Genomic DNA, 10,205 nt, shown 5'->3' with positions numbered 1-10,205 from the left:
CCACAGGGCAGACCAGGACCGCCAAATGGGTAGACTCCAACTCAATAGAAGGAAGAACTTTCCAACCCATGACACTAGCCATCAACGGTGGGTTCCTTCCGAGGTAACGAGCTCCCCGTAACCAGAAGTGAGCCGAGAAGATTCCTGCACACACTTCCAGGCCGAACTCAGCACCATCTGTGTTCTCTCCCTATTCTGAGATTGTAATTCTCAGCTCAGCATTCAGAGATTCAGATATGTAGCAGCTTTTTGGTTGGTTTTAGGATTTTCTTTTTTTTTTTTTTTTTTTGAGTACCTAAAAGTACAATTCTTTGCTACAGGATACTGGTTAGAAATCACTGTGCCATCTTCTTTTTATCCAACTATTTTTTGAATAACCACGATTTGTGATTTATCCAACAAATAATTTGTATCACAAATTCATGTGTCACACACACACTCTAATTTTTAGAGAACAAAAAACTTGGTCATTGACTGAAGGCTTTCAGAGTAAAGCATGGTTTGCAAAGCTCACTGCTTCGGGACAGTGCTGTCTGCTCTATTCCTATACATTGTTTTAAAAAGTAAGTCACTATTAAAAGAATCCTAACTAAATCCTAAAGACCTTTTAAAGGTTCTTTTTTTTTCAATGAGTAGTTTATTTACAATGTCAGTTTCAGGTGTACAGCAAAGTAATTCAGTTACACATATATATACATATATATTTTTGTTTTCAGACTCTTTTCCATTATATGTTATTATAAGAAATTGAATATAGTTCCGTGCACTATACAATATGTCCTTGTTGTTTACCTACTTTACAGAGTTACATGTATCTGTTAATCCCAAACTCCTAATTTATCCCTCCCCCACCCTTTCCGCTTCAGAAAACATTGTTTTCTATGTCTATGAGTCAACTTCTGTTTTGTAAATAAGTTTATTTATATCATCTTTTAGGTTCCACCTGTAAGTGATATCATGTGATATTTGTCTTTCTCTGACTTATTTCACTTAATATGATAACCTCTGGGTTCATCCATGTTGCTGCAAATGGCATTATTTCATTTTCTTTGAATACTTTATTCTTTCTTCACCCTAGCCTGGGATGTTGTCAGTCACCCCTAAACACAACCTGGGCAAATACTGCTCCATAACCAAAGAAGAATGAATTTATGCCCATATTTACTGAACATTTTCAAGCCAGGCGCCATGCTATGAAACAGGGAGGTTGAGGAATAAAACTGTCCTGCCTTCAAAGAGCTCACACCCTAAGGAGAGCGTTGGATCCGTAAGCCAGTGACTGCAGCGAAGGGAGGCACGTGTGGTGATGTTTGTCAGATAGAACAGGGAAGACTGGGCAGACTGTTTCAGAATAACACCTTGTCTTGATTTTAAAAACCGTATTGCAAAATCTGTATTAAAATACCAGAAATAGAAAAGCAAATTGCCATGGGGGAGGGTATAGCTCAGGTGGTAAAGCGCATGCTTAGCATGCACAAGGTCCTGGGTTCATCTCCCAGTACCTCCTCTAAACATAAATAAATAAGCCTAATTACCTCCCCCCAAAAAATAAATTTAAAAAAATTTTTTAAATCTTTAAAAAAATAAAGCAAATTGCCAACACCACCACCATATAATCAAATTGTCTCCATTTGTCCATGTTAACTCTTATCACTTACATATGCAATTTTTTCACGTTTGCAATATTAGCAGAATAGTTTTATAGTCTGTTATTTTCACTTACTGTATCATTAGTGTTTTTCCACGTCCCTACTTTTGTCCCTTACTCCCAACCTTGCTCCCCCCTTGAGATAACCAGTGCTCACAGCCTGGGGAGGGCCCCCTCTACTTCTTTCTCAGTTTGATTCATCTAGAGGCACCGGATCGGTACCTAAATCAGAACAATTGACTAGCGCCCCACCCCCTTTTCTTGTTCTGTCATACCCAAATTTCGGCTGTAAAAGACATTCTAATGTCTTTAAGAGAGTATTGTTTTCTCCATCCTTGCTCCAGCAAACCATATTTCTCTCCCACCCACTTTGCTGGAAATAATCAGGAGGAACTGCAAAGAATAGCTTTTAAAAAGCAAGAGTCCAAATTCACAACCATCCCGTGGATCATAGCAGCAGAGGCTTGTAATTTTCCTCTGTTCAGTTACTCACACACACGTGCTTTTCTTACTATTTCCTCCTTCCCTCCCTCTGACATATTCGTAACCTCCCCACCTCATGAATTCTGCTTTTACTCAGATTCAGCTGCCTCGTAACCGCACGTGGGCCCACAGAACCTGTCAGTAACACCTCTATTTGGCCATTCTGCCATCCTCCCCAAGTCCCCAGCGGTTCTTGGCTCAGTTTCTCAAGTGCACCTTTTCATGCCAGACACTCCCTGCCTAATCAGCTGTGGCGCTGGGGGCAGTAAAGCAAGAGTGGTGGGGTAATGTGGTCTATAACTGCGAAGGAACAGTGGAAGGAACCATTTCTTTAACCCTCGGGCTACCTTGGCCATGAGGGCTCCTCGCAGCCAAAGCCACTGTCCTCCCTCATGAGGTCCTGCCTTATTCTCACACTTCTTGTGGGGTCTTCCAAAAACAGCTTAAGTGATTTTTTATTGAAATGCTGTGGGGTTGGCTCAGATTTCAGATCGTAAACTTGTTCTTGATTCAGCTTCAATCAGGAGGCAGGGAGATAAGAAGCAATCTATCCACCTGCCAAAGAGGCCAGGGTGACTTGGGCTGGAGCGTCACAGAGCCACCAAGGTGTAGCCCCCCGCCCTGGCTCCAGGCTCACCCATGCATGAGGGCAAACCCCCCTGGGGAATAGGCTTCAGAGTCGTGTGTGGGTTCAGGCCACAGTTCTGCCGTTTCCTGGCTGTGTGATCTCGGATAGGTCCAAAAATTTTGAGTTTTACTTTCCTCATCTCTAAAATGAGGAAATTTTTTGTTGTTAAATGATTTATGTAAGTAGTAGTAAAGATGAGAAGATTAAATGGAAAACAGAGTTTAAAATCCTTTCATGCCAATCGAGGGTTATACAATTGCTGATTTAATTCATCTGCCATTTCGTTTTCCGCCCTGCAGAAAATCCTTGTTAACCAAGTAAATGGTCAATTTTCCATCCGACAGGAATAGAAATCAGTCAAGTCAGCAACATCCCTTGGGTTCCGATCTCGGGTCAATAGGGCCAGATCTACAGAAGCAAAACTAAAAAATCATTTTGTTTCACAGAGTAGTTTCGTCTCCAAGGACTTCAATCCTAAAAATCTAAGTGAGGGGCTTTAAGGGAAGAAGAAAGGCCTTGCTTAGAGGTATCCAGTTAAAAGGGGCAGGGGGAAAAAAGCCGACAAAGGCATGCTGATTTTTTTTTCTACTTTTATTTATAAAGAACACGGCTCCTCCTCTTGACACAGACACAGACATTCACACACTCCAGGAGGAGCTCACTAAAAACAACGGCAAGGGAGGCGGGGGACGGCGGACCTTACTCAAGACCAGGCTGTGTGCCCGACTCGGGGATCAGGGAATGTTTCCTCAGATGTGACATCTCACCTCAAAGAAAGGAGACCTTGATCTGGAGGGTGCCCCACCCACCCATCAGGCAAAAGCTGCACCCTCAGTCTTCTGCATCGTCAAACTGTCCCGTTTCAAAGACCATCTTGGAATAATGGGGCATCAGCGGCGGTGGATGGTGCCAGCTGGGGTCATAGATCATGTCTCCTTGCGGGGCACAGCACACCCAAGGTCTGACCTCTTGAGAAAGGCAACCCTGGATGTCGTCAGCATCTGCAGGCAGTTTTAAAAGACAGATTACAGGAAGGAGGGAGGGTGAAAAGGGATAGCTGAAAAATCTAGTGGACAGACCCTTGCACTTTCTTGGCTTAAACACACTCACACACATACAGAGTCCTTCTTCTCTGAAGAAATGCAAGCACTTTCATTCATTCAACCCACAGTTCTGCGTCTCAGACATCAGTTCTTAGCAGCGCAGAGGAAGCAGCTAGTGGGCAGAACGCTTCTGTCTGCAGCTGCTCAATCCACGTGAAGATGTATGGAGAGAGTAACACTGGGTTGATGCTAAAACTAACCGATACATCACGTAATCAAATGCAAAACTGGCATTTGGCACACACCCCCTCCCATATTTAAAGAGAAGCTGTCACAGAAATTTCAGACCTGTGACAGCTATCAGGCTAAGCTCACAGATGTGGGTCCGTCTGCCTATTAAGAGGTTAATCTGGTAGGAGGGTCTCAGAACCCTGGCCAAGGGCCCCAGAAACCCCACACCTACCATATGGATTCCCCTGATCTGCTTTCAGCTCCAAGTCCCAGTCCTCGTTAAAAAGATCAGCAGCCTGTTCCTTGGGTGGGTGGCCAGACAACCCTTCTGACAGCTCCCAGGGATTCAGTTCCCCATCAGAATCTTCATCATCCACAGCAAAGCCTTCCTCTTCAGAATGGGCGCCTTCACCATGGGCAGGACTATCCTGAGGAATGCTCTGTGCGCCGCTGGCTAAGAAACCGACAAAATTTTTAAAAAGTCTTTGAACAACTGGCACACCAGAGGGGGCCTCGTTGTGTGCTTGGGGACGTTGGGGGAGACTTACTAAGAAGGCAGCAGTAAAAAAGTGGACAGAGTTCTGTAGTCACCAGAGCACTTAAAAAAAATTGTTCTGTTTATAGTCTTAGAAGTAGAGTTGATCAATTATTTTCAGTCAGATGCTTTGCCTGAAACAAGGCCATTAATTACCAGGTCTTCTAATTCACATGAGGAGTCAGGCAGCTCATACTTTCAGGCAGTTTAAATGTCAATGAGGCAAAGGGCCTCTGGCAAAGGATAAGCTTTCACAATATAGGCTTGAATTGAATTTTTGCTCTTCTGTCCCTCCCTTCATCCTCACGGAGCAGGTCAGAGGTGAGCCCAGGGCAGGGATGGGAGAGGAGGAAGGAAAGCAGCTGGAGAAGCAGAACCCACTGGTCACAATTCCTCTTCCCCTGATATCAGGGAGGGGCTGGAAGGGACAGTTACTAAAGGTCTCAAAAATTGGAAAAGTCTAGGGAGGGATGATGGACCTCCGAGCATTAGTGCTATGGTGATGCCACGTCAGAGCTGGGGAAAGAATCAGCCTAAAAACAGCCATGCTACTAACACTGTGTAATGACAACACCTACAAGCTATAAAGTTCAGGACTCGGGTTCCGGAGCCAAACTACCGGGGTTCAAATCCTAGCTCTGCCAATTACCAAATGCGTGACTGAGCTGGAATTTTCTCAGCAGACTCCTCAATAACTGCAACACAGGATGAGCAGACAACCCCGCAATTCCATTCCTAAATATGCACCCAAAAGAAGCGAAACAGGGCTTCAAACAACACGTCAGCAGGAATGTTCAGGGCGGCACTGCTCACAATCGCCAAGGGGTGGAAGCCACCCAAATGCCTCTCAGCTGATGAACGAGTAAACAAAATGTGCTGTCTCTATATGATGGAATAATTCGGCCATAAAAAGAAATGAACTACTGACACCTGCTACAACAGGAACCCTGAAAATATTACGCTGAGTGAAGGAAGTCAGACATAAAAGGCCACATATCATAATATGATCCCATGTCTAAGCAAGCCACATGTGCCTGTCCAGAATCGCTAAATCCAGAGGCACAAAGCAGATCTGTGGCAGCCAGGGGCTCATGGGAGCGGGTGATGGGGTGTGACTCCTCGTTAGGTACAGGGTTTCCTTTCAGGGTCATGAGGATGTTCTGGAACTAAACAGTGGTGGTGGCTGCACCGTACTGGGATGGTGCTAAATGCCACTGAGTTGTACACTTTTAAACTGTTAAACGGTAAATATTGTGTTATGTATCTTTTACCACAATTTTAAAAAAACGTTTTGCTCTGGAGCTCAGTTTCCTCATCTCAAATGCAGGTAGGATTGCTGTGAGCATTTTAAAAGAAAAAAAGAGAAAGAAACTCTTAGAACTGTGCCCGACCCACAGGGAGTACTCACTAAGTGGCAGGTGCTATGACTGCTTTATCCAGACCAGCTCTATCCAAGAGAACTTTCTGCAGTGACGGTCACGTACTTGCTATAATCTGTGCCACCCAACGCTACCACGAGCCACGTGTGACTACTGTACACTTGAAATGTGGCCTGCATGACCAAGGAACTGAATTTTTCATTTTATTTCATTATCATTAACTTAGCTTTAAACAGCAGTTTATAGTGGCAATTACAGTTCCAGATCCTATCATTCCATCCTCAGAACCATCCTCTGATGTAAGTATTATTATCCCCATTTTACAGATAAAGAAAGGATAAGTAATATAAGGCCTCAAAACTCAAGCCCAGGGGTCTGATCCAGAGCAGAAAGTGAAAATAAGTTTGCCTGGCTGCAAAGCCTGTGCTTTGCCCGCGGCCCTAAGCTGTCTTCCTCGGTAGAAGGGATGGGTAAGTCCAGGACTCCCTTAAGGAAGCTCCAATACGGTTTCCAAATAAGGGTTTGGCTGAAAACCTAGGCAGAAAGGGCAACTGGGCAGCGAAGAGGACTGGTTACAAAGAGGAGGTAAGGGACCAAGACGTCCTCTTGTTGGGACTGTCCCCCTCGTCACTTCATCTCTCCCAACACCCACCCCAGCCCCTGCCATCTACTTGCCTAGTCGGTCAGTGGCCTTCTCAGTCTCTCTCTCTTGAACGGAGGGGTCAGCTGGGGCAAAGGCAGCCTGCGGGAAGAAGAAACCATTACCCAGGAAGTGGGTATCTGGGGTACACCCAATGTTTCAGGCCCACACCCACTCCCCCATAACCCCCACCCCCCTGCAAAGGTGAGGCTGAGGCAGGGACTCAGCAACCCACATTTCTGCTCTGTCCTGTTAACCTCCACAAGGCTGGAGGGAGAAGGGGCTCGCTTCTTCCTATTCCTGGAGGCATCACCCCTGCCACCAGGATCGCCTGCTGCCTTCCTAGAGGCCAATGAATCTAGTTTACAGTTCGCCAGCAGCTGCAGAGCCAGCCTCATGGCTGGGCCCTCTCTTGAAAGGTATGTGTCACAGGCCCTCGGGACCCCTCCTCCAAGCTCAGAGACTCCCACACCAGGGGATGCTGTGGCCCCTCCTCAGAGGGCGGGATTTCAGCAGGCTGCAAAGCCTCTCCTCTGAGCCTGTACATTTCAGTCATGCCAACCTTACTGCTTTGCTCCCTCAGCCCTCCGGCTGGGAGCGGTTTCCTGCAGTTGCTACTTCCATGTTCATTTTTACCTTTTCAGTTACTTAACTTTTTACCTAGTTAACAACTCTATCACACTGTCTCCTGACTGATAACATAGGAACAACAGACCTTTGGTTGTTGAAGGGAAATCTTCCCCCAGGGCCAAGCATATGCTTCTAAGCTCCCATCACTCAAAAGTTCTTGAAATCCTATCACCGGTAAGACCTCTTTCTAAGTGGAATAAGAAATGTTCAAGACCTGATTTCAATCCCATTCAGTGTGTACCTTGGGCACGTCACTTCAGCCACCATGCCTGGGTTTCCTTCTCTGGAAATTGGGGATGACTGTTCTGACCTTATAGGAGGTTTATAATGAGATAACATTTATGAAAATATCTAGCACAGAGCAGGAACAGAACATTTGTTGAATTTAAATCCACCTTTTTTGCCCCTACATCTAAACTGCACTTGGCACCTGCCCCAGTTAGCTTACGACTTAGTCATACCTGGATTTAATGAGTCAATTTAACCTCCTATAGTCAGTGACAACTCCTGGTCACTACTGCTGACCAGTAGTGGGACCTCTCACCTCCACCACTGCAAGAGCCCCTAACTGCCTTCTCACTCACCCACATTGCCCGGCCCTACACTGTTAACCACTGCTCTGCTGAAAACCCTCAAAGGCCTGCACTGCTGGAGCACAAAATTCGCCATGGCATCCACACAGCCCCCTCATATGCCAGCAACCTATGGAGTACAGTCCTCTCTCCCAGCTCTGGGACCCAAGCTCCCAGCCATTTGCCCTGCGCTTCCCCGTCTCCACGCCTTTGCCAGGACCACCAGCCTCTCACCGTGCAGAGGAAGTGCACAAACCTTCCTGCTCCACCCTGACAAAATCAGTCTCGACCTATCTGCATCCCAAAGTAATTTTCTTTATAAGCCTATCACTACATTTTTGAAATCTTACTTTGATTAAGTACTTTCTTTGATGCTTAAACAAGCATTCCATTCCTCCATCCAATTAATAGGCGATGGTCCCAGGCACTATGCTAAATGCCGGGTTATCACTAAACAGAGGGTTCCTACCCTCAAGGAGCTGTCTAACAGGGATTACTGACTATCAACAGGGGTAGGTGATGACTGTAATAACGAACGGTCTTTGAAAAACCAGGAGATGCCTGGCAAGCAAATGAAAACAAGTTTCTGGGAACCCTGCGTCAGACGCGGCCTTTTGCTTGCAGTAAAGAGAAAAGGAGAGAACGCATGAGACATCATCTGGTGGTGCTCAGGGTTAGCCGAGCATCCCCACCGACGGACACAGATCCTTCAGGGAAAGTCCCTCTCCTCGCCACCGTCACCTGGCCTCAGTCCAGGCCACGCAGCAGCGGCCCCACCATCACCTCCCATCTAGCAAGAACGCAGAGGCGCTCCGGGGCCGGCAGCCAGCCCTCCCCGCCCGGCGCGCCCACCCACGTCCTCTGGGTGCCCCGCCCCGCAGCCCCGCGGCCCGGCCGTTTCCAGCTCGGGCGCGCGCCCAAACGGCGCTCCTCGTTCGAGGGGCGGCCCGAGGCGGGCCCGAGGTGTTTCCCCCAGTGCCGCGGCCCCTCGCCCGGCCAGCCCCGCGAGCCCCGCAACTTCCCGCCCCGGGCCGCAGGTGGTGGCCGCCCCCGGCCCCCGCGCCGCGCTCACCCCCGGGCTGGGGGGCGCCTCCCGTGCGCTCGGCAGCGGCGGACCCCGCGGCGGCTCCGCGGCCCCCAGCGCCTGGGCCCCGGCGATCTGAGGGTCCATGCCGGGCGGCCCGCTGCTCAGCGCCCAGGACGCTGCTCGGACACGTGACGCGCCGGCCTGGCTGCCAGCCCGAGGATACGCCGAGGAGGGGCCAATCAGCCCGGGGTGTTCCCGGCCGGAGGGCGGGGCACGGGGGGGGTCACGAGGAAGCCAGGGGCGGGGCGGGGCGGGGCGGGGCGGAGCAGGGGGCGGGGCGCGCCCGACAGCGAAAGCCCCCTCCCTCCCTTAACGGTCCGCGAATCTGATTTTTGCAGCTCCTGCCGGTGAAGATCCCGGGGCTGGATGAATAGCTGAGTCTAGAATGCCAAGTGTTATCCCCTCCCCAACCACACTGGAAAACCTCTAATTCCTGTTAGAATAGTCAATTACCCAGGTCCACCTGATTGTGTACAAAACTCAGCTCTCTAAACTTTTCATGCTCCAACCCCATCTCACTTGTATCTCTAAATAGGTTTCTCTAAAAGTCGGGCTGGAATTAGACTATAACTCAACCCCAAATGGATGAGACAACTTGGCAGCCCCGTGATTCTCCACCTTGAGTTAATGGCAGTTCTTAAAGTTAACCCATTAGAAACCAGGATAGATGATCAAAACAGACTCTTACAACCTGCAGACAACCTATAGGATGATACTTGGTCACAGTGACCCTGAGCATCCTGTGTTGTGCCTGTACCTTTTCACACTCAAGCCTGGCCCTCTACAACCTGAGGGCAGCAGAAGATAGGCAGGGCCTGAGCTGGGGACAAACTAGACAGCCTTCACTGCCTAAATTCCAGTAACAAATCTGCTCAAGGTGTGATAACCGTGTTCATCTTTAAGTAGCAGAAAAGCTGGAAGCTGGGATCAGGCCACCATATGACAATCTGAGACATTAGAGGGCCCATTCCTTCATCTTCCTCAAAGAATGTGTTGTTTAGGCACTACATAAGGCATTTGAAAAACTGTAGCCTAACAGTTGACCCCATGAGTTAGTTTCCCAAATCTAACCGGATCTAGGTCAACACTGTCCAGCAAAACCATATGCAACAGTGGAAATGAAAGTTCTGTAAGTTATCTGTGCTGTCCAATATGGTAACCATGTGGCTACTGAGTACTTGAAATGTGGCCAGTGCAAATGAGAAACTGAAATATCTAATTTCAATAAGTTTAAATTCCCACATGTGGCTAGAAGCTACCATATCTAACACCGCAGCTAGGTGACCTAGCTAGATGCATTTTCACAACCTGCAATGGTGAGAACCAGAC

At 48.0% G+C, this 10,205-nt stretch overlaps 1 protein-coding gene across 1 annotated transcript; it reads right to left on the bottom strand.

The window, feature by feature from the left end:
* Positions 1-3,332: 3,332 nt before the first annotated feature.
* COPRS (coordinator of PRMT5 and differentiation stimulator) lies at positions 3,333-9,063 on the bottom strand. The gene is made up of 4 exons (XM_072938958.1): positions 8,862-9,063; positions 6,619-6,689; positions 4,266-4,483; positions 3,333-3,760 (listed from the first exon to the last, which is right to left on the bottom strand). Exons 1-4 carry the CDS (start codon positions 8,958-8,960, stop codon positions 3,591-3,593), a joined length of 558 nt encoding a protein of 185 aa, XP_072795059.1. The 5' UTR covers positions 8,961-9,063; the 3' UTR covers positions 3,333-3,590.
* Positions 9,064-10,205: the final 1,142 nt, after the last annotated feature.

This window comes from Vicugna pacos, chromosome 16 (assembly GCF_048564905.1).
Source record: "Vicugna pacos chromosome 16, VicPac4, whole genome shotgun sequence".
Lineage (NCBI taxonomy): Eukaryota > Metazoa > Chordata > Mammalia > Artiodactyla > Camelidae > Vicugna > Vicugna pacos.
The sequence above is the reverse complement of the archived record's forward strand: the minus strand, read 5'-3'. Positions and strand labels throughout refer to the sequence as shown.

Bases quoted from the DNA above. Each gene is read 5' to 3' on its own strand.
- COPRS (XM_072938958.1), bottom strand. From the start codon at position 8,960: ATGGACCCTCAGATCGCCGGGGCCCAGGCGCTGGGGGCCGCGGAGCCG. The intron at 6,690-8,861 runs GTGAGCGCGGCG...TTCTTCCCGCAG, and splicing joins AGGCGCCCCCCAGCCCGGGG to GCTGCCTTTGCCCCAGCTGA. The intron at 4,484-6,618 runs GTAGATGGCAGG...TTTCTTAGCCAG, and splicing joins GCCACTGACCGACTAGGCAA to CGGCGCACAGAGCATTCCTC.